General features: G+C 39.0%; 1 protein-coding gene across 11 annotated transcripts in view; it reads left to right on the forward strand.

Moving 5' to 3' along the window:
- Positions 1-25,143, forward strand: part of RBMS3 (RNA binding motif single stranded interacting protein 3) — a gene marked incomplete at its 3' end in the record, with an annotated part of 716,065 nt that overhangs the window by 297,024 nt on the left and 393,898 nt on the right. For all 11 annotated transcript variants that reach the window (XM_082415132.1, XM_082415127.1, XM_082415131.1 and 8 more), the window contains exon 4: positions 23,932-24,023. In XM_082415132.1, coding sequence (XP_082271258.1) covers positions 23,932-24,023 — 92 coding nt within the window. The remainder of the gene's footprint in view (positions 1-23,931; positions 24,024-25,143) is intronic.

The raw sequence follows: 25,143 nt of genomic DNA on the forward strand, positions 1-25,143 counted from the left end.
TTTTTGTTTGTTGGCATCAGCCAGGAGTATTCCAGGCAAGACATGGAAGTACAGTAAGTGGAAGGAAGTGTGGCTAGATGGGTACTGTGGAAAATGGATACAATCGTGACCAAACTAAAGAAGCTTGCAGTTAACTGTTTTCACGCAAACCCGGTGCTGCCCAATCTTCTGATTATTAAAGAGAAGCTGAAAAATCTGATTCTTATCTGAAATAACTCAAATTGGAAAACATACTGCAACGAACTAAATGAATTAAAAAAAAACATTAGAAACAGAGCAACTCAAAGAAATCACTTCCCTGGACTGGCACCAGTCAGTACGGAGGAAGTTGTGATGTTGATTGTGGAGCCAAGTGTGTGAAGCGATGACTTGTTCCCTGTGGGGATGTTCCAGAAGCTTCCCTGAACCACTTCTCTATCCCTCTCCACACAACCAAGGAACTATTTTCCCCCTTCAATCTACCTTATACTACTTGGTGTAAGGTTGCTTTGGGTACAGAATTTCACATATAATGTTAGAACTTCTGAGGATCTACCTTTGGTTGTTAATCGCAATGCAAGGAGGGTCTTTCTCCATCCCTCTTTCTCCATCCCTCTTTCTCCATAGATTTTACTTTGTACAAATATTCCAGCTCAGCTCTATCCTCTGCTAACCCATGCTCCCCCATCATGAGCATGGGCCACCTTTGAATAAAACACCGAATCATTTTCTAGGGAAAATCATCCCATGTTACAAATAGCGTTCCTTCAGGGAAGCCACTCTTGAGATTTCTACAACTTACCTGGATAGTTTCATTTGTGAGTTGGACTTAAAGATGTGACTTAAAGAACTGGAGGATGGAGACATTTCTTGAAGAAAAACCTAGAAGAGAGGGAGAAAAAAGAGCCAGAAGAAACAAATCAAGGGGTTCGTAAGGTTGTTGATTTTACAGTTTGATCCAAGAGAGATAGTACAGCACCAGGTCTCCTATAGGAGATGATCAGATCAACCTCTAGAAGAGCAGATCCTTGTAGAGGACCCCTTTTTCCATTAATAATCTCTCCTCTTTCCCATTCCTGAGAGCCTTCTTGGAAAGGAACCTACAGGTCTACAGGAAGGAATGCTGCCGATTTGTACATCTGAGCCAGGACTATGCCTATTACTTTGAAAGATGTAGAGGAGGAAAGAGACATATCAAATGATAAAATGCCCTCTTAAAACTCTCAGAGATTCCATGCTTTAACCTACTGCCAATTATCCAGAATGCCTGGTGACCATCCTGTGTCTGTCTCTTTTACCCTTTCAAGGGTCATTCATTAATTCATTTATGCAATCAATGTTTCTCGAGTGACTGTCACATCCCTGCAGGGGTGAGGATATTGTAGGGAACCCACACCTAGCTGAACCCTCAGCCAGGATATATCAGTAGGAAATTCTCACATCTTTAATCTTCATTACTACAGGGGGAGCCTCTGGCACAATTACACAAGAAAAAAATATTTTAATGTCATATTTTCACTCATTTTTTCAACATATATATATTCTCGAAGTATAGTTGGTTTACAATGTTGTGTTAGTTTCAGGTGTACAGCAAAGTGATTCAGTTATACATATATGCATATCTATTCTTTTTCAGATTATTTTCCCTTATAGGTTATTACAAAATATTGAGTATAGTTCCCTGTGCTGTACAGTAGGTCCTTGTTGGTTATTTATTTTACACATAGTAGTGTGTATATGTTACTCCCAAACTAGACATTATTGACCAATGGATGAATGTTCTTTTAAATCCTTGAATATGTCATGTATAAGTATTATAATTGAAGCACATTTCCTATAAAATGTTTCTGACTTTATGGTTGTTACTTAAAAAAATATATCTATTACACAGAAGCCCTGCTACACAACTTCAGGATTCTTATGCAACTCATTTATGTGACAATGAGAACATTTCTGCTCACCGAGACTAGGTCACCTTGTGTGCAAAATAGGAGCAGTAATACTGAACTTAGAAAGTGTTGGGAGATTTTCCTGAGGTAAACTGTGAAAAAAACTTAATGCTGTGCACAGCACAGAGTATGCAGCTTTTATTTTTATTATTATGTAAATTTTGATATGTATATTTTGGACATTGGAGTGTTTCTTTAATTCAGGAGGTTTAAACCACCCTGCAGAACTTGCCAGAGGAAAGAGGTGGACCACTGATCTCAGAGGTCTGTGGGATGTGGCAGCTTGAAACAGGACCTTAGTCCTTGTCTTCTTTCAAGAAAGAATTCAGCAAAGAGACAGAGTATGAAGCAAATAAAGCATTTATTAGAGGCAAGGTCCTCATGGAAGAACACACGGGCAGACTCAGAGTGAGTTGCTCCAATAGGGGTGGCTAAAATTGCTTATATGGTGGCAGTTTTCCGGGTGCCCTCTGGCCAGTCATTCTGCTTGTGCCCACATTTGGTCTGACGCAGGGCCCTCTCCCATGTGCAGGTGCATCTTTCAGCCAAGATGGATTCCAGCACGAGGGTTTCTGGGAGGTTGGCAGGACATATTAGGGGCCGGTGCTGAACCCCCAGGATCTCTTTTGTACATGTGTGGTCTGGGAGGTCTCCTTGACCACAAGAATGAGAAAAATGTGGTCTCCTTATCTTTTATTCAAGCAGAGCCCTGCTCCTGTCGTTATCTTTATCTTAAGTGTCAACAGGAGACTGCAGCTGCTCAGCCTGGGGCCCAGCTATCACCTGCCTCACTACTACTCTCCAGCCCCACTTTTTATATTCTAGGATGGAAGTCGCCCTCTGTAATGTAGTGTCAGCTGGGCAAGTCAGCTTCTAGAAAGACAATGCTATCAGCTTGGATCTAGATACAAGTCAACTCTATCATTTCCAAGAAAATAATATCTTTCAAACATCAATCTTAAAATATCTGATGTTACTGAAACTGTCGCTGCTTCACTTCCTAGAAGAGGGTGCTTTGGGCAACAGGAATTTCCTGTAGTTTTTTTTTTTTTTTCATCCTTTCCTTCTTCATACAGATAGAAAGCAAGCTCTCTTAGGTCAATCTTTGTGTGTTTTTTCCAAGTGTATTTGAAGCCCAGAAGGAATTCAAAGCTTCCTGTTCATTTGCAGAAGAAATTGATACAAAACGAAGAAGAGGGAAATGTATTCTCCCCTCACCAGCAGTTTGGAAAAGAAAACTTAAATTATGTCCCCAAACATTTATTTACCTCGTATGTGGTATTTGTTGAATGGCTAGAGGACCTTAGGGTACAGGGAAAGGAAAGCTTTTAGAAGCTTATAGAAAATGAGTTCTTATTGTAGTATTACTGTGTCAGAAAGAAAAAATAAAAACGTTTTTGGCTTGTGCCACAGTTTGTGAATTTTTGAGAACATTTTCAAGGTCAAGTTTCTAAGAGCAGGACTTGAAAACGGTTATCTCACTACCTTCACCATGGTCCTGCTTCACTGCGGGTTCTGAAAGCCTCTCAGCCGCACTTCTTTGTGGACATCACTGGTCTTGGTGTTTCTTGGTCCCTTCAGATGAGCCATCAGTTCACTTTTTTTCCTTCTGCTGAGCAGTATTTTTCCTGGGCCCTTTTGTTAAGTCACAGTAAACGAGGTGAGCAACCAGCAGGCCCGTGACACGAAGTCGTTTATTGATTTGAAAACAGCACTTGTCTCACCTCACCTTAAAATCCTAGAGCACAAAACTTCAGTTTCTCAAAAACAGCCAAAGCATTAACACCAAAACACTTCAGTCCTGTTTTCAGGGCACTTTGGACATAATTAGAAAAGAGAATCCTGCCTTATTATGATAATAATAATAACTCTTTTTAGTCATGGTGACTTTGACATCCAGCATCTTCCAGGTCTTTCTGGAAGTTAAATATTTTGCCTTGTTGCCCCAAAATGCATAAACACAGATCAGGCCAGTGCTGCCATTTGGGGGTTGGTGTGGCAAATTTACAAGACTCCGTTGCTTTTAAATTATATAATGATGAAAGGGCATTTTATTTATTTATTTTTAGTAAATTTATTTATTTATTTATTATTTATTTTTGGCTGTGTTGGGTCTTTGTCGCTGCGCGGGCCTTCTCTAGTTGCGGTGAGCAGGGGCTACCCTGCATTGCAGTACGTGGGCTTCTCATTGCGGTGACTGGTGAAAGCAGAGGTATTTAATTTGTATGAATTTACCATTCATTCATTCACTCACTCATTTCTTCATTTTTTCAGTGGCTAATCTGTACCAGAAAGTGTCCCAAGTCTTGGTGATTTGTCCAGTTATGAGCAGAACCATCCTGTTGTCTATTATCTTGTCCCTAACAGTCTGTTAGGATAAAATACACAAATAAAGTAATCCACAGATTGTGTCCAGCACAGCGAAGGACTTTAACAGCATGTGGTGATAGAGGCTCATGGAGGAGAGGGAGAATCCAGGTATGTACAGTCTAGGAGAGGAACATTCCAGCCAGCAGGAACAGCAGGTGCAAAGACCCTGAGGCAGCATGGACTGACTATCATGAGAGGGCATGAGGTTGGTGAAAAATTGTTCAGAGGTTCCAGGCTGTGCAAGGTCAGCTCGTTCGTTCACACAGCTCCTTCCCCAGCCCCTCGTCTTTGGTCTACGTTAGCAGTCCCAGAAAAGTTTTTGAACTCACCCTTTACTTACCTGGCTCCAAATCTTTGCTCAAACTAGAATGCCCTTTCCTTCTCATCTCTAAATGTTTTCATTATGCTGAGCAAAAAACAAAAACAGAAAAAAGGGTACGCACTTGTGACTCTGTTTGTATGAGATGCTGGGACAGGCACCATTCACCTCTACTGACAGGAAGCAGATCAGTGTTTGGGAGGCTGGCAGCTGGGGAGGGGTGACTATAAGGGGGAAAGGGGAACTTTGGGGGATGAGGAAAGTGCTGAATCTTGATTGTTACGGTGGTTATACAGGTGAAAGTATTTGTCAAAACTCATCAAACTGTACACTGAAATGGGCATTTATCATATGTAAATTATACTTCAATAAAGTTGAGTAAGAAGTTATAAAATAAGAAAAAGGAAGGTATTAAAAAGCTCCAATTCCATCTCCCTTGTCTCTCCCCTCAGAAATAAGCTTTCCTTTCCCTCCAGCGTCGTGCTGTGTGCCATAGGTTTTTATGCTTTGATATACACACCACATACAGCCCTTAAGGAGTATGGGGGTGTCACACAGGCTGGTTCTCCTTTGGGCTTGCTTGTCCCCTTAGGGGAGAATCTGCATCTTGTTTGTCTTTTTCTCCTCATATCACCTTCCTCGGAACTCAGAAGAGGACCTCACTGAACACTTGGTCAATCAATAGCAAATTTTTCATATTTAAGTCCTGCCTGGTTCCCAAAAAGGATGAACAGAAACCAAAACTGATTTCCAGGGGTTGATGAGTGGATGGGCTGGAGCCCACATCCTGGCTCCATGTGTAAAAATTGGGGGCAGAGTGGGTATTCGACTCATCTTCACACCCGTACTTGCTTATTGATTTAGTAAGATGCTTGTGATGGCTTCTCTGTCCTCCAGTAGGTAAATGCTGTGTTGACTGTCTGCATTATGCTTCTTAATGGTCCATTATTCCTCTGCGGAGAGTCCAGTGGTAGAATCAGTGTTGGCAAGCGGCACAGAGTGGACACGACACTATAATAGGAAGAGAGCTATTATGTCCCATTATTACATCGAGTGAAGGGTAATTGAAGGAGCATGTGGTCTGTCACAGAGCTGCCACTTGGGTTGTTATGGGGAAAGCTCTTAAATCAGCCCTCCTGTGCTTATTCTTCAGAAATCTTTTCCCCTTCCCACTTCCCCTCTCCCTATGCAATTTTTGGTGTTCCAAACTGGCTGATAACCTGGAATATTAGCTTTTCAAAATGTGACACAGAAGTTCACCCATTCCTTCCAACTCATAACACTTTAAAATTGTGACTCCAAATTATTCCTGTAAAAATAGCTGATCTTTATGACTCCTGGGGGATTTCTTATTTTAATCTGAAACCTTCCAAAATGGTTCAGTTTTGTGGAAATGATGGAGGAATGTCTGCTCTTAGCAGTTTTTGTGTTCAAGGGCAAATCAACCTCTGTGCTTGCTAACTCTAATTTTCCAAGGGTTATGTGACTTTAATTTGATTCTTTATCCAGTGTGCATAAAATGTTCACTGGAATTTGCATAATACATTCATTGTATAATCACTCTTCACATTGGTTACCTGCTTCTTCAAATGAACAGTACTTTTTTAAGGGAATATATTAATGTAGGGCCAATTTGAACTTTGTAACTGAACAGAATTAAGTATATCTCTGAAGGACAAATATATGGGAGAGAGAGGGAGGGCATGCAGTTGTCCTGAACTTGGTTATTATATAAAAATAACCGCAATCCTATATTTTCAAATATTCATTTTGCAAATATAAGCAGGGGCAGCATTGCTGTCTTTAAAAATATAAAAAAATGTTATGTGGAAAATGTAATACACCTGCCGGGCTTGTGTCGTCTTAGAATGTATTTAAGGCAAGTGGATTAAATCAGTGTGCAGATTTCAGCACAGTCTGAGAAGGTGAGGGCGTTGGAGAGAGAGGATGCTTAGGCAGTAGGCCAGATGCTTTAAAGGCATTTAAATTTATTCAGTTCCCAGAGCCAACGTATAATTAAGGTAATATTATTATTAACCATAATTTTGGTTGTGTGCTCTGTGCCTTTGGACTCAATGCTATCACATAGCATATTTGAAGATTAGGTAGAGGTTGGATGAGATGATCCCCATTTTCTTCCATTTTATGAGAATGGTGTGTGCAGTCCTGACTTGACCAGTGGCTGGTTGCAGACCAGGGTGTCTCAGTCGTTTTTTCTTTGTCCTTTTTTTTTTTTTGCTGTGCCACACAACACATGGAATCTTAGTTCCCCAACCAGAGATCGAACCCGTGCCCCTTGCATTGGAAGCACGGAGTCTTAACTACTGGACCGCCAAGGAAGTCCTGGGTATCTCAGTCTTTAATGTTCATTCAGGTACCTGGAGATCTTGTCAACATGTAAAGCCTGATTTAGTAGCTCCAGGATGGGCCTGACATTCTGATTTCTGACAAACTCCTAAGTGATGTCGTTGCTGGTGGTCCTCAGATCCCATGTAGAGTAGCAAAGTAGAAAACCTCTTAGGGGGCAGGTTGAAGATGGCAGAGTAGAAGGACGTGCGCTCACTCCCTGTTGCGAGAGCAGCAGAATCACAACCAACTCCTGAACAGTCATTGACAGGAAGACATTGGAACTCACCAAAAAAGATACCCCACATCCAAAGACAAAGGGAAGCCACAGTGAGATGGTAGGAGGGGCGCAATCACAATAAAATCAAATCCCATAACTGCAGGGTGGGTGACTCACAAACTGGGGAACAATTATACCACAGAAGTCCACCCACTGGAGTGAAAGTTCTGAGCCCTTATCAGGCTTCCCAACCTGGGGGTCCAGCAACAGGAGGAGGAATTCCCAGAGAATCTGATTTTAAAGGCTAGTAGGATTTGATTGCAGGACTTGGACAGGGCTGGGGGAAACACAGACTCCACGCTTGGAGGGCACACACAAAGTAATGTGCGCATCAGGGCCCAGGGGGAAGGAGCAGTGACCCCATAGGATACTGAACCAGACCTACCTGCTAGTGTTAGAGGGTCTCCTGCAGAGGCGGGGGGTGGCTGTGGCTAACCACAGGGACAAGGACACTGGCAACAGAAGTTCTAGGAAGTACTCCTTGGTGTGAGCCCTCCTGGGGTCTGCCATTAGCCCCACCAAAGGGCCTGTAGGCTCCAGGGCTGGGTCGCCTCAGGCCAAACAGCCAACAAGGAGGGAACTCAGCCCCACCCATCAACAGACAAATGAATTAAAGTTTTACTGAGCTCTGCCCACCAGAGCAACACCCACCTCTACCCACCACCAGTCCCTCCCATCAGAGAGCTTGGACAAACCTCTTAGATAGCCTCATCCACCAGAGGGAAGACAGCGGAAGCAAAAATAACCACAATTCTGCAGCCTGTGGAACAAAAACCACATTCACAGAAAGACAGACAAAATGAAAAGGCAGAGGACTATATACCAGATGAAGGAACAAGATAAAACCCCAGAAAAACAACTAAATGAAGTGGAGATAGGCAACCTTCCAGAAAAAGAATTCAGAATAATGATAGTGAAGATGATCCAGGACTTCAGAAAAAGAATGGAGGCAAATATCGAGAAGATGCAAGAAATGTTTAACAAAGACCTAGAAGAATTAAAGACAAACACTTAGAAGAATTAAAGAACAAACAAACAGACATGAACAATACAATAACTGAAATGAAAAATAAACTAGAAGGAATCAATAGCAGAATCACAGAGGCAGAAGAACGGATAAGTGACCTAGAAGACAGAATGGTGGAATTCACTACTGTGGAAGAGAATAAAGAAAAAAGAATGAAACGAAAGGAAGACAGCCTAAGAGACCTCTGGGACAACATTAAATGCACCAACATTTGCATTATAGGGGTCCCAGAAGGAGAAGAGAGAGAGAAAGGACCTGAGAAAATATATGAAGAGATTATAGTCGAAACTTCCCTAAAATGGGAAAGGAAATAGCCACCCAAGTTCAGGAAGCGCAGAGAGTCCTAGGCAGGATAAACCCAAGGAGAAACACACCTAGACACATAGTAATCAAATTGACAAAAATTAAAGACAAAGAAAAGTTATTAAGAGCAACAAGGGAAAAACAACAAATAACATACAAGGGAACTCCCACAAGGTTAACAGCTGATTTCTCAGCAGAAACTGTACAAGCCAGAACGGAGTGGCACGATATATTTAAAGTGATGAAAGGGGAGAAACTACAACCAAAATTACTCCACCTGGCAAGGATCTCATTCAGATTCGATGGAGAAATCAAAAGCTTTACAGACAAGCAAAAGCTAAGAGAATTCAGCACCACCAAACCAGCTCTACAATAAATGCTAAAGGAACTTCTCTAAGAGGGAAACACAAGAGAAGAAAAGGACCTACAAAAACAAGCCCAAAACAATTAAGAAAATGGTAATAGGAACACACATATCAACAATTACCTTAAATGTGGATGGATTAAATGCTCCAACCAAAAGACACAAACTCGCTGAATAGGTACAAAAACAAGACCTATATATATGCTGTCTACAAGAGACCCATTTTGGACCTAGGGACACATACAGACTGAAAGTGAGGGAATGGAAAAAGATATTCCATGCAAATGGAAATCACAAGAAAGCTGGAGTAGCAATACTCATATCAGATAAAACAGACATTAAAATAAAAATGTTACAAGAGACAAGGACACTACATAATGATCAAGGGATCAATCCAAGGAAAGATATAGCAATTATAAATATATATGCACCCAGCATAGGAGCACCTCAATACATAAAGCAAATGTTAACTGCTATAAAAGAGGAAATCGATAATAACACAATAATAGTGAGGGACTTCAACACCTCACTTACACCAATGGACAGATCATCCAGATAGAAAATTAATAAGGAAACACAAGCTTTAAATGACACAATAGACCACAGATTTAATTGATATTTATAGGACATTCCATCCAAAAACAGCATATTACACTTTCTTCTCAAGTGCACATGGAACATTCTCCAGGATAGATCACATATCAAGACTCGGTAAATTCAAGAAAATTGAAATCATATCAAGCATCTTTTCCAACTACAACGCTATGAGATTAGAAATAAATTACAGGAAAAAAAATGTAAAAAGCAGAAATACATGGAGGCTAAACAATGCATTATTAAATAACCAAGAGATCACTGAAGAAATCAAAGAGGAAATCAAAAAATACCTAGAAAGAAATGGCAATGAAAACACGACAATCCAAAACCTATGGGATGCAGCAAAAGCAGTTCTAAGAGGGAAGTTTATAGCAATACAATCCTACCTCAAGAAACAAGAAAAATCTCAAGTAAACAATCTAACCTTACACCTTAGAAGAACTAGAGAAAGAAGAACAAACAAGACCCAAAGTTAGTAGAGGGAAAGAAATCATAAAGATCAGAGCAGAAATAAATGAAATGGAAACAAAGAAAACAATACCAAAGATCAATAAAAGTTGCTTCTTTGAGAAGATAGACAAAATTGATAAACCTGTAGCCAGACTCATCAAAAAAAAGAGGGAAAGGACTCAAATCAATAAAATTAGAAATGAAAAAGGAGAAGTTGCAACACACAGCGCAGAAATATGAAGCATCGTAAGAGACTACTGCAAGCAACTCTATGCCAATAAAATGGACAACCTGGAAGAAATGGACAAATTCTTAGAATGGTATAACCTTCCAAGACTGAACCAGAAAGAAATAGAAAATATGAACAGACCCATCACAAGTAATGAAATTGAAACTGTGATTAAAAATCTTCCAGCAAACAAAAGTCCAGGGCCAGATGGCTTCACAGGTGAATTCTATCAAACATTTAGGGAAGAGCTAACACCCATCCTTCTCAAACTCTTCCAAAAAATTGCAGAGGAAGGAACAGTCCCAAACTCATTCTATGAGGCCACCATCACCGTGATACCCAAACCTGAAAAAGATACTACAAAAAAAGAAAATTACAGACCAATATCACTGATGCAAAAATCTTCAGCAAGATACTAGCAAACAGAATCCAAAAACACTTTAAAAGGATCATACACCATGATCAAGTGGGATTTATCCCAGGGATGCAAGGATTCTTCAATATACGCAAATCAATCAATGTGTTACACCATATTAACAAATTGAAGAGGAAAAACCATATGATCATCTCGATGCAGAAAAAGCTTTTGACAGAATTCAACACCCATTTATGATAAAGACTCTCCAGAAAGTGGACATAGAGGGAACCTACCTCAACATAATAAAGGCCATATATGACAAACCCAGAGCAACATCATTCTCAATGGTGAAAAACTGAAAGCATTTCCTCTAAGATCAGGAACAAGACAAGGATGTCCACTCTCACCACTATTATTCAACATAGTTTTGGAAGTCCTAGCCATGGCAATCAGAGAAGAAAAAGAAATAAAAGGAATCCAAATTGGAAAAGAAAAAGTTAAAGTGTCACTGTTTGCAGATGACATGATACTATACATAGAGAATCCTAAAGATGCCACCAGAAAACTACTAGATCTAATCAATGAATTTGATAAAGTTGCAAGATACAAAATTAATGCACATAAATCTCTTGCATTCCTATGCACTAACAACAAAAGATCAGAAAGAGAAATTAAGGAAACAATGCCATTCATCATTGCAACAAAAAGAATAAAATACTTAGGAATAAACCTACCAAAGTAGGTAAAAGACCTGTACTCAGAAAAGTATAAGACACTGATGAAAGAAACCAAAGAGGACACAGACACATGGAGAGATATACTATGTTCTCGGGTTGGAAGAATCAGTACTGTGAAAATTACTATTCTACCCAAAGCAATCTATAGATTCAGTGCAATCCCTATCAAATTACCAGTGCCATTTTTCATAGAACTAGAACAAAAAATCTTACAATTTGTATGGAACAGAAAAGACCCCGAATAACCAAAGCAATCTTGATGGAAATAAATGGAGCTGGAGGAATCAGACTCCCTGACCTCAGACTATACTACAAAGCTACAGTAATCAAGACAATATGATACTGGCACAAAAACAGAAATATAGATCAATGGAACAGGATAGAAAGCCCAGAGATAAACCTATGCACCTATGGTCAACTAATCTATGACAAAGGAGGCAAGGATATACAATGGAGAAAAGACAGCCTCTTCAATAAGTGGCTCTGGGAAAACTGGACAGCTACATGTAAAAGAATGAAATTAGAATGAAATCCCTAACACTATACACAAAAATCAACTCAAAATGGATTAAAGACCTAAATGTAAGACTGGACACTATAAAACTATTAGGGGAAAACATAGGAAGAACACTCTTTGACATACATCACAGCAAGATCTTTTTTGACCCACCTCCTAGAGTAATGGAAGTAAAAACAAAAATAAACAACTGGGACCTAATGAAACTTAATAGCTTTTGCATAGCAAAGGAAACCATAAACAAGACGAAAAGACAACACTCAGAATGGGAGAAAATATTTGCAAGCAAATCAACGGACAATGGATTAATCTCCAAAATATATAAACAGCTCATGCAGCTCAATATTAAAAAAAAAACCTAATCAAAAATGGGCAGAAGACCTAAATAGACATTTCTCCAAAGAAGACATACAGATGGCCAAGAAGCACATGAAAAGCTGCTCAACATCACTAATTATTAGAGAAATTAATTATTTCATGCAAGTGAAAACCACAATGAGGTATCACCTCACACCAGTTAGAATGGGCATCATCAGAAAATCTATAAACAACAAAGCTGGAGAGGGTGTGGAGAAAAGGGAACACTCTTGCACTGTTGGTGGGAATGTAAATTGATACAGCCACTATGGAGAACAGTATGGAAGTTCCTTAAAAAACTAAAAATAGAATTACCATATGACCCAGCAATCCCACTACTGGGCATATAGCCAGAGAAAAGCATATTTCAAAAAGACACATGCACCCGAACGTTCATTGCAGCACTATTTACAATAGCCAGGTCATGGAAGCGACCTAAATGTTCATTGACGAATGGATAAAGGTGTGGTACATATATACAATGCAATATTACTCAGCCATAAAAAGGAACGAAACTGGGTCACTTGTAGAGACATGGATGGAGCTAGAGACTGTCATACAGAGTGAAGTAAGTCAGAAAGAGAAAAACAAATATCATATATTAGCGCATATATGTGGAATCTAGAAAAATGGTACAGCTGAACCGGTTTGCAAGGCAGAAATAGAGACACAGATGAAGAGAACAAATGTATGGACCCCAAGGGGGGAAAGGGGTGTGGTGGTGGTGGGATGAATTAGGAGATTGGCATTGACATATATACAGTAATATGTATAATATGGGTAACTAATAAGAACCTGCTGTATAAAAAAAATAAAGAAAACCTCTCAGGGGAGACTACTCTGGGTTCTGCTTGTAGAGCCACTTCCCTAGTGATCCAGGTCCTGATCCTACTTAGGACCATTTTATATCCTAAGTCATTGTTCCCTAAATTGCATCTCAACCAGCATCTTCTAGGATCATGAAATCCTAGTTTCTTTAGACAACCAGGATTCTTCAAGCAGGCTCTGCCTGGAAGAGGAAAGACCTCAGCTGTAAGCCATGGATCACCAGCTATCAGAGGGACTCAAAAGAGTTGGTGCAATCAGCTACTGTACCAATTTACAAATTACGGTCAAATTACCTTGGGAAAAACATGTCTTTGATTGTTGAAAAAGATTTCACTTTCAACTTATAAATGAATGTGCAGTCATGAGTGTAATGGCATGACTATTCAAACTCTTGGCATCCTTTCTGAATCACAGAGCTGTAATTTTGCCTCATAAGATCCTGATATAGTTCCAAAATTCCTTTGAGATAGATCCAACTTAATTGCAATGAGAAAGAAAACGGGCTTCCAATCCCTATATTTCAGGAGGGTATCGTTTGAATTTGATTTGACTGGTTTCTGATATCTTTGGTTTGTAATGCCTAAGGGTCTTTCTTTGAAACATCTTTGAAAGAATCAAAAAACTTAAGAAAAACCACTCTCTAAAGTCTAGGAGGCTTTGAATATATTGCCTATTACTATTTTATTAATTTAAAAAATCTTTCAAAATATTGGAATAAAATCAGTTTTGCAAAGTAGGAAACATTTGGCTAAGGCATAATGTAGAGCTCAGAAATCTTTAAGAAAGAGTTGGTCAAATGGGATGCTGAAAATAAGAGATTAATGGTATTTTAGAGATTCACATTTATCGACCAGGAAATGTAGTCACATATGTTATTAAGAGAAAAAAAAAGACATAAAAATGTGTGTATAAAGTGGCACCATTTTGGTTAAAAATAAAGGAAAAAATAAGGTAACAATTACTTAGCTTTAGGAAGTGGCATCATGGCTAATTTTTCTCCATATCAACTGAAATTTCCAATAAAATTGTATGACTTTTAAAATTAAAAGAAAACAACACTCCTATTTATTTTTAGGGGAAAATGGGTAATTGTGGAGCCATTTACAAAATCTTACAAATGTTTTTCATTTCATGATTTTTAATAGCAGAAATTATTTTATTTCTATATAAATCCCTAAGTTCTTCTAATACATACAAAAGTAAGAGCTCAAGAATTAGTTCTAGTTGTTTTTTCAAGTTAGAACACAGACCGGACTCATTGGACAATTTCTTGGGAAGTTGGACCAGAGCATTAAGGTCTAGGTAGAAAAGAAATTTCATTTCATTGAATAATGTTTTGTTTGGCATGATTTTTATATTTTATTTTTAATCACATGCGTGTGTTATTTTCAGTTGCCTACATGTACACTTAAGTTTCTTTGTTTTCTAGATTCGAATACAAAACTAGAATTGTATTTGGTATATCAGGTGGGTTGGAGAGAAGTAATTTAGGGTCCAAGAGGATGTCAAAGCCACCACTTATAGTGACAAAGGCAGTACTTGTGGACATTTATTTTAAGTATTTGGAATTTGGCATATAAATACATGACTGAAGACTGTTTCCAGTAAAACATGGGTATATGTTAGGAAATGCATGACTTATTAGACAGAAGCTTCCCGAGGGTTTCAAAGTGAGTTTTGTCAAAGATTTGGAAGTAGGAAATCATGGATGGAACCCTTTCCCAGGAAAATAATGGTGTTCAAAGGGACCCAGGGCTTGGTACAGAAATAGAGATGGATTGACAAGTCTGTGGAGGGACTAGCTAGATTGTAGACTGTAACAAAAATGAAGGCACACAGGTGCATACCTCTTCAAAGGGTTACCTGTATGTAGGATTCACTTTCTCTTCCTTCCTTCTTGCAGTGAGCTGCTTAATGCATCCTTCTGGGTAGTTACCTAGTTGCACTACAGTGTTCACCCTCTAAAGGTGAATGTGCCATAGGGCAGGAGATGTCTCTGCTGTAGAAGGATGTGTAAGACTACAAACATGCTTTCCAGGCCATTGGCTGGAGGCATTGAGTGAGTGTGGATTAAAGTACTTGGTGGGGGGAGGGAAGGGGAGATTGTCCTTCCATTGATCCTCACACACTGAGGCCATCAACTCTGCTCTTCTGATGGAGGAATAGTTTACAGTTCTACCTGCCTGTAAGGCCAGAGCAAAGAGAGGGGGGGAAAGATGGGCACCCAGGAATAAAACCATAGTTTTGCCTACTGTGGGCTAGGATTGCAGAGCTATAATTAGAGTATTCAGTTACAGCTTGCTTCCATCATACTTACAGACTCAGTGGAATTGTTTTATCAATACCCTGGCCTGCTCCTGCGGCCACAATCCATTATACACTTACACATCCCACTGCTGTTGATGGCAGAGACACTTAGGACCAAAGGTTCACATGAGACATATATTTTATATGTGTCCTTGAACAAGGGAAAGGAAAACTTTGCAAGATGATTCAAAGAGGTTAATCTATCCATTTACAGCCAAGCAGACTGCTCCCTTAATCTCTACAATATTATAATAAAATCATGGCTGGTTTAGTCAAAAACCTTGACAAATCAGTGAATTTCTTTAATCTCAATAAAGCATAATGATCTCTCTAAGCCCATTAAGTAATGATCCTGATCCTAATTTTGACTTTATTCAGTAGAAAGAAGCAATTTCTCTCATTTAAAAATCATTTGAACAGGGTGAGAAGGGAAGTGAGTTTTGGGATTTGAATTTGTGTTTGGTTTAATATGACTCTCTGTGCACCATAACTGGAATAAGAAGTGTCCCATTTTCAAGCGGCATGCCACTAAGTATGTTGCTCCCTAAATTCGTCTGTCTTTTGTAATTGTCTTATTCTTCAGGGAAATGCCACTTGGGACCTAATTTCTTTTCCCTAGTCCTCACTTTTGTCGTTTGCTCTCAAAATGTACTGAGTTTGCCCCCACCTGGAAGAAATATTTGCTATCTTAGAACGCTAGTGCTTCCTTTTCACCTTTTATGTGGTACTAATTCCTCCCTATATTTTGTATTTAACTTAATGCGTTTCTATTATGCACAAAAACAGGAAAACAGAAAGATAGACTAATGCACACATAAATGTAGAATGTGGATAGTTTTACCATCATGCTGCTGAATGAGAAGGGACCTGACTCAGGTATTCAGCTCTGATGAACAGAGCTGTGCACACAAAACCATGCATATTATACTCAATGAAAACATGCCATTTTGCATATGCTCACTGACGTAACCCCATGCATAAGAGGACCCTCCACTGTATTTAAATGTCTTTATCTATCCTACTAGACCATAAACTCCCTGACAGGAAGGGCCATGTCAGAGTATCTTGGTTTTCCCTGCAGCATCGAACACACTATCTTGTTTGCACATAGTAGATGTTTAGTAAATTAAGTAATAGTAATATATACCACATCGTCTTTATACAATGGACTATTACTCAGCCATAAAAAAGAATGAAATAATGCCATTGGCAGCAACATGGATGGACCTAGAGATGGTCATACTAAGTGAAGAAAGACAGAGAAAGACAAATGGTCATACTAAGTGAAGAAAGACAGAGAAAGACAAATGTCAAAAGATATCACATATATGTGGAATCTAAAAAAATGATACAAATGAACTTATTTACAAAAGAGAAATAGACTCACAGACATAAAAACAAACTTATAGTTACCAAAGGAGAAAGGGATGGAGGAGGGATAAATTAGGAGTTTGGGATTAGCAGATACAAACTACTAGATATAAAATAGGTAAACAACAAGGACCTACTGCATAGCACAGGGAACTATATTCAGTATTCTGTAATAAACTATAAAGGTATATATATATATATTCAGAATATGTGTATTCTGAATTACTTTGCTGTACACCTGAAACTAACATAACATTATAAATCAACTATATTTCAATTTAAAAATAATAAAAATTTTAAAATAAAAAATAAAATAAAATTAAGATTAAATAATAATAATAGGAAAGTCACATCATGATTCAGAAGTGTCCCTCATAACAGGTCAATTCTATTCCAAAAACTGATGTCTTATTTTAGTGTTTCTGGCACTAGAATATCAGAATGTTTAGGTAATTAAGCTCAGAAGTCAGGGGAAGAGAATGAAGCAATCTGTTTCCTGTATGGTGGACCCTGTTACCCACCTTATTTGCCTCCGTTTGCTAAGTGTCTGAAGGCTGCAGCCCTTTGCATAAGTACAGACACTGTTCTTTTCTGTATAAAAACGTTCCATCCTTTCTCCAAAGATGCTTCAAAGTGGAGGTCATTTCAGATTTTAATGGTTTGGATTCTTTTCCCTCAAAATGAGCACTCTTGTCTTTGGCCTCTGCATTCTAGCAGGATTTGTCTTTTGCCTTTTTTTTTTTTTCCCCACACATGTAAGTTAGGCTGTAGGACTATTGTATTGTAGCATCCTTGCTTCATTGTAATGGTCAGTCACAGAACATCAGTGCGAAAGGAAATACTGAAGAAATGATTGGGTTTCCTTGTTAGTCTGGTTTTACAAGCATACATGTAGCAAAGAATTTATCAGTGCTGTCCTTCAACTACCTCCTTTGATCAACATAATGCAGAGAACTAGGAAATCCAATAATAAGAGCAGACATTTGGCAGTCATTCAACAGTTTAGGGATGTACAAAAAAATCGAAATACAGATGCCTGGAGGCAGCCTTGAGTCCAGCAGACTTCCAGGAAGCCTGCAAATCACTCTTTCCTTCCTGCAGGCCACCTTCTCTCCGTGCTCTGGGCTCAGATGACAGCCACAGAATATTCTTAAGCCTAAGTAGAAAGAGGGGGGATTTATGGAAGGGCGATTCTTAAACATCTTCAACTGTTAAATTTGAGTGGAACTTCAGTGGAACCTGTGATTCCTAGACAAAGTGTTCACTTCTGTTTAAAAATCGTATTTGACTCACATCTGGATCGTCTTTGAAAGAAGTTGGGTGTTAACATCAAGCCGTCTGTGTTTCAAGTGGGCTTTTATGACAGTCATTCTGCAGAAATATGAAATGTCGTGTGAGATTACACTCTGAGAGCGAGTCTCACTCGGCTCATGCCACCACACATCTGAACCAGGAACTCTGGTTTGTATCATTTCCCCCACATAAAGAACCATCCAAAGTTGGTAAATATGTAAGCACTTTACATAGAGAATTTAAGGATCCAGTTGCAACACAGAAGTATAAAATTAACTGTTAAAGATGATAAAGATGATACCAAAGGGGAAATGTGGGGGAGGGATAAATTAGGCATTTGGGATTAACCTACACACACTAATATATATAAAGTAGATAACCAAGAAGGACCTACTGTATAGCACAGGGAACTGTACTCAATATTCTGTAATAATCTATATGGGAAAAGAATCTGAAAGAAAATGGGTATACGTATGTATATAACTGAATCACTTTGCTATACACCTGAAACTAACACAACATTGTAAGTCAACTATACTCCAATGTAAAATAAAAATTAAATTTTAAAAAAGATGATAAAGAGACTTTTAACAAAATTCAAGTGAATTGTCACACAGGGGTCCAGCTGAATGGCAAAGGTCACAGAGAAGCTGCCTACAGATAACACTGAAGAAAACAAAAACAAAACGCTCTGGCAGTACCATTGTTTGTAGAACTCTGTCACAATTTCTTAATATATATATTTTTTCTTCTTTTTATAAAGTCACCAGGCTTGCAGTGCAATAAAAATAACAAAACTTTAAATTAACACACCAAGTTTAAAGCATTTCAGGAAAGTATTGATTAGCTCTGCCAATGGAGTGAGTGCATTTGGCGAATGACCTAATTAGCATGGAGATGGTTCTTTCTTGCTGCTCTCTGCTTCCCGCTAATTGCAGAACTGCTGGCCTTATCCCCCTGACAAGGAAGGAAAACAAGGACGGGGTGTGTGGAGAAAACAGTGACATTCAGTTTTCATTCATTTGAACCTGCTGCCAAGCTTAATTATGTAATTGAGGCAGACCAATGGCCTTTCAGTCACTCGGGCTGGTGTTTCCAATGGGTCCCATTTTATGGAGGATTTTAGCAGTTACCATAAAGCATTATTAGCTGGAGCTGAACTAATCTCCCTACCTTGCCCCTCACCAGATGTAGGTACAGAGGTTTCTGCTCCCAGGTTTGATGATTTGTAGTTAAGGAAAGCAAATTGAAACCAAATTGGAGTTGCTTTATTCCTTCGTAAAGGCATCATTATTCTCTAGGGGCAGCTTCGTATTTAATTTTGTTTCTTTCTGATTGCGATGTAGTCTATGCTGTCACATAAAACTCAAGAATGCAATGTTTATTTCCAGAATTGTGGTGTTTTTTTTGGGGGAGGGTGCTTGAGACATTTTACCTCTGCTCATTCATTTTAATTGGTGAAAGTAAGTTTGTATGAAAAACACAGAAGTCAGTGAAACGTTGATTCTTTATTTATAACTTTGCTTCCCAAGAGCCTTCAGGAGAGGAGATATTTTGTACTTAGGGGCCACTCTCCTTGCTGGCATGATGGCTCTTTGGAAAGACACTCTTCTCGAAGTTCACCCATAACTTCCCCAATTCAGACAAGGCTCAGGGTGTCTCCTGCCCTCACAAGGATTTCTTCTGTTTGGATTGGAGTTCTGCCCTGGAGAACAGCATCTTGATTTTGTAATATCCTGTGTGATGTGCGTAGTGGAAAAAATGGAGGAAGCCACACTGTGATAGAGGCCGAGAGTCATGAAATCCTTGGTGGCGTCACTGGTGGCAACGTGGCTAAGCCAGAACCGTGGCTGCTTGGCATTTATATTGTTCTTTAGAGTCAAAATGTATTAACAGACATTTTTATTAGTTAATCTCCACTGTAGTCCCATGAAGTAACTTAGCATCTTTTAAACATGGTTTCAATTAATTTCGACAAATGTCTCTTTAAGCTCAGGCTATGTCCCAGAAAAAAAGATATACAAAGAAATAACACCTGGTAACCGAGACTGCTCTTTTTTTCTTCCTTCCAGTTACAATGGGCAAAGGGCAAAGTCCCTCTTTTAGCAAAGGACAGCACTTCATTCATGTTCTAGAACCCCTCACACTTCCACCTTCTCAGGAACATTGCCCTATAAATTATCCCCTTATCTGCCTGAAGCTTTAATCTCTTGACTTCTGCTTGATCTTTCTTATCAAACATTCCAAAGTGCCAAGAACAGTATCTATCTCATAGTAGGGCCAACAAATAAATATTTGTTGAATAACTTGAATGAATATTCAGCAGTACTGTACCCTGGCTTCACACTGAAACCAGCCAGGGAATAGACACACACGTGTGTGTGCAGACACCTTGGCCACATTCCCAAAGACACTGATTTCATTTTCCTGGGGGTGAGGAATGAGCATTGGTCATTTTTTTAGCTCCCAAAGTGCATCTAGCATGCAGCTAAGGTTGAAAACCATAGCATCTCCTATCTTACAACCAACAAACACAAATAGCTCCTTTGACCTCATATCCCCCTCGAGCTAAAGCTGGCTATTAATTCTCCTTCCCAGCAGCATAATGGCAAAGAAGACTGTAAACACTCTCTTTACCTCCCTGTCTTAGTCTCGCTCTTCAACTACTCAAGCAGACTTCAGTCGCCTCCACTGGCCTGTAGCCAAGCATGAAAAGAAGTCCATGATATACACTACTGTATATAAAATAAATAACAAAGGCCTATCTATAGCACAGGGAACTATACATTACAGTGTCTTGTAATGGCTTATAATGGAAAAGAATCTGAAGCTGTACACCTGAAACTAACACAATATTATAAATCAATTCTAGTTAAATAAAGAAGTCCATGCTCCTAAAGCATTGGGTCTCTCAAGCTCCGATCTTGCTCTCACTTTCAGTGGCATTTGACACCGTCAGTCTCTCTCTCCTGCTTGGGAAACTTTCTTACCTTGGCTATGAGACATCTTATTCCCTTTGTATTTCCTTCTTTCCCTCTGATTCTCCTTCAGCCTCCTTTGCAATCTCATTTTCCTATCTGACACTTCAGTGGTGAAGTTCAGGCTCCAAACCTGGGCTCTTTGTTTCTACTTACACCAGGCACTTTTGTCTTTTTCCGTTTCTGTAAATCATATCTTCATGCTGTTGATCTCCAAGTTTATATTTCCAATCTTATTCCCTTTTCTGAGCACCAGCCTAATATATCCAGCTGCTATTTGACATTTTTACTTAGATGTCTCACAGGCATTTCTGGTTCACCATGCCTCAAACCAATATTTTAATTTTCCCTCTCCCCTGTTGGCTCCTCCTCCCAGCTCCCCATTTCTGTAAATCACATCTCCACCCACCCATTGGCTTATGCTGAAAAAGCAGTAGTAACCCTTGTCACCTGTATCTCCCCTACTCCCAACCAGTCCATCCATCACTGGGTCCTGTTAATTCTGCCTCCAGAATGTAACTCAGACCACCCATTGCATCCTGTCCGTTTCATGGCCAGCTGTCATTTGTCCAGATTGCTGTAGTAGCCCCTAAGTTATCTCCCTGATTCCACTCTTGCTCCCTGCCTCCCCCAAAACCAATACCATCTTTAAGACAAGCCAGCTAGAGTGATATTTTAAGAAATGCAGGTCATCCCATGCCACTGCTTCCTTAAAACTTTCAATAGTGAACAATCAGTCATCAGATTCTGTGGTATATGATCTCATTTACTTTCAGGGAAGGCATACCAATTTGTAATTATAGATTCATTTGTATGGTTATTTGTTTTATGTCCATCTCCCAACTCAACTATAAGCTGCATAAGGGTGGGAACTGGGTTTTTTTTTGTTTTGTTTTCACTACTCTATACCCTGTACCTGGCAAAATGTCTGACATAGAATTTCCTTATTGAACGAAAGAATGAGCCTGCGAACAGATGAGGAAGACTGACCAAAGCATGAGGTGGGAGGGGTGCCTTGTCAAACCTCATGTAGCCCGTTCTGCTGAGAACTCAACCACCCCATGAGTAAGTGTACTGACTGAATGAGCTGGGTTGAATTCTTTTATGGGATTGTTTTATTTCATGTGCTAACCTCAAAGTCTAAGGGATTTTCAAGAATTGTGTCCTCTCTCTGGTGGGTTTCAGGGGCTTCTAGAAATAGTTTGCAAAGTAAGATTGTAAAGCAGTTCATAGTACAGTATATTTGGAAAGGGCCTTTGTGGACTTTGCTTCACATCCTGGCTCTACTGATTAAGCAGCTCGTGATTTAGGACCAGTCTTGTCACCTGGCTTAAGCTTCAGTTTCTCTATGTATATACGTGAACAGGCATGAGGACAGTAGTACATGTATTATTAGCATTTCATCAGGTGTCAACACATCACCCACTCAGGGCAGTTGCTGGAACATAGGAGATAAAGTCTGCATTTTAGTTTTATCTTCCTCTCCCCCTAACTCTACTTCTTGACTTATTTTGTTCTTTTTCCTCTTTTTCTTTCTGCTTTTTCCCTCATCTTACTCATCTTAGTGGGTGGTAATACTCATATTAGTCACATAGTTTGAATTTTGTGGGAAGAAAGGAATTAGCAATACTGACAGAGCAGGCTTCCTTTTGGATTCGAAATACAAACTTCCCAGCTTCTCTGCCTAGCTTTTCAAGAGCATTTGATGGTACACTGATGTGTAACAAGTTCATTTTAGGTTAACATGCTGGGAGGGAGAAAAAGAAGAAGAGATTCAAGGGGAGAAAATTAAAAAGTTAATTACAAGAAACAACTTGGTAATTGAATTCCCTTTCACTCTGGTTATTTTAGTGGGGGGGGCGTGGTCACAGTACATGGTTAGTAGGTTTGCCTTAGCAGTTCCCCTCAAAACTTCTAAATGAGAAAAATATTGGAATACAGAGCAAATCCCTGCCTGACAGCTGAGGAGAGGAGCAGGATACGTATGGTGGGCATTGAGTGCCAAACACTCATTCTTGAGCATTTTTATTTTGAAATATTCTTGGCAGCTGAAATTACTGTTAGGCTAAGCCCTGAACTAATATCAGCTATTTTATGGGTATGCAAAATCCCCTTTTCATTTATTCTGTTTTACTGGCTGTTTCTTTGACCTCACTCTGTACACACACACACACACACACACACACACACACACACACACACACAGGCACACAATCAGAGAACAGTATAGGCAACTCTTGTACCCTTTTCAGATTATACTTAAGTAACAAATAAGTGACATGGGTCTTTGTTTCTTATTTTTAAAAGATGCTTGAATATTTATCTATTTACTCACTCTTTATCACAGGTTCCTTAACCGTCAAATCATTTATTTAGGATGTTATGTTTGAGAGAGATGAGGTCTGTAATGAATTGACACAGGCTTGGAAATCAACTGCAACTAGTTTCAAACCTCCCTGGACTCATTCACAACCTTCATTCATTCATGTAGTCAACATGCATTTATTGAATGCCTGCTGAATACCAGAAACTGTTGAGGTTGCTTGTACTAACTTCATGCTGGTTCTATCATGGCTTTTATTACCGTCAGTTTTTTTTGAGGTTTAGAAAATTAACTTTCGAGATAAACTTTTCTGTATTTTTCAGCATTTTGTGTTCCTCGTTCTTGCAGCAAATCCACTGAAGAAAGAAGAACATGGTTAAATAATATATTACCTTACTCACCAAATTAGTCTAAATCAGCTTGCTGATTACATAGCCAATCTCAAAAGCAACCTCTAGAAAATAAGTGAGTTACTATTTTATGTTGAATGATATTGTGGTATCTTTCCTGACATGTTAAGGGCCATAGATTGAGGTCTATGGTTCAAGCAGGGTCATGAGTGCAAGTCTGACCACAAACACACATTCTATTGGTGTGACAGAGATGCAGCTATTTGTGAGTACTAACCAGGGCCTTTGTGTTTTCACAGGGTATGGTTTTGTAGATTTTGACAGTCCAGCAGCTGCACAGAAAGCGGTAGCATCTCTCAAGGCAAATGGCGTGCAGGCACAAATGGCCAAGGTAAGAATGGTGTTTTGATTCTGATTTTTTTTTCTTTTGTGATCATATATTTTTCCACTGCCATGAGCTGAATCGAATTGGAGTTTGCAACAATTTGGATTATGTTTACTTGTTAGGGAAAATAAGAAACCCCATGATAGACTTGGCTTGGAAGAATCTGGCTAGTTTATTTCATTAATTCTTTGTGTATATTTATTAATGTTCTCCTTTATTATGGTAACCTCATTAGTGATTTAAAGGCACTTGTGAAGTGCTCTGTTTTACCCCAGACCAGAGCGGTGTGTGTATGCGCATGTGTGTATCTGGGGCTTTCACCAGTAAACGGTTTTGGAGGAGTACAGTTCTCAGTAAGATGTCTTTGATAAACTACGTGTTGAAAACTCACTCACTCTCATGCTGCGGAGAGCCAATCACTGAATGATGGGGTGGTCTAATCTGTGCAGGGAAATAAGTTTAACACAAATGTATGTTGTCTTATTGCTAGAATTTCACTTTGGCCTTTATAAATAGAGTTTTCTTAGATAATAATTTCCTAAATATTAGTAATTTTCAATATGCTGTGATTGTTTTGTAAAACAAGTAGTCTGGAACTTTCTACCTGAAATTATAATGCATTTTTATATTCAAGAAAACAAATAAAATCATTTATAATAGTTTTGTATCCTGATTGCAGTGGTAATTACAAGAATCTACACATATGATAAAGTGACATGCACACATATTGTGCACACAATGTCAACTTCCTGGTTTTGATATTGTACTAAAATTATGTAAGATATAACCTTTGAGGAAACTGGGTGGAGGGTACAGGGGATCTCTCTATACTATCTTCCTGTAAATCTATGATTATTTCCAAATAAAAAGTTTAAAAAATTAGTTATAACATAGGGATGCTTGGTACATATTTGTTTCAAAATAATGGTCATTTTGGACCATTAATTATTCACATGCAACTTAAGTTTCTGATTACTATCAGTGAATGTGTTGATCTTTGGATTCTCAAAAGTTAGGTAGAAAAGCCAATAGATCTTGAAATCCTGATCTAATGCTTTTATGCCATATTTATGTATACACTTACTCTTAACTATTCCCACAGAGAGCTGAGTTATATTGACTAAGT

The sequence above is a fragment of the Balaenoptera physalus genome (assembly GCF_965194825.1).
Source record: "Balaenoptera physalus genome assembly, chromosome: 11".
NCBI lineage: Eukaryota > Metazoa > Chordata > Mammalia > Artiodactyla > Balaenopteridae > Balaenoptera > Balaenoptera physalus.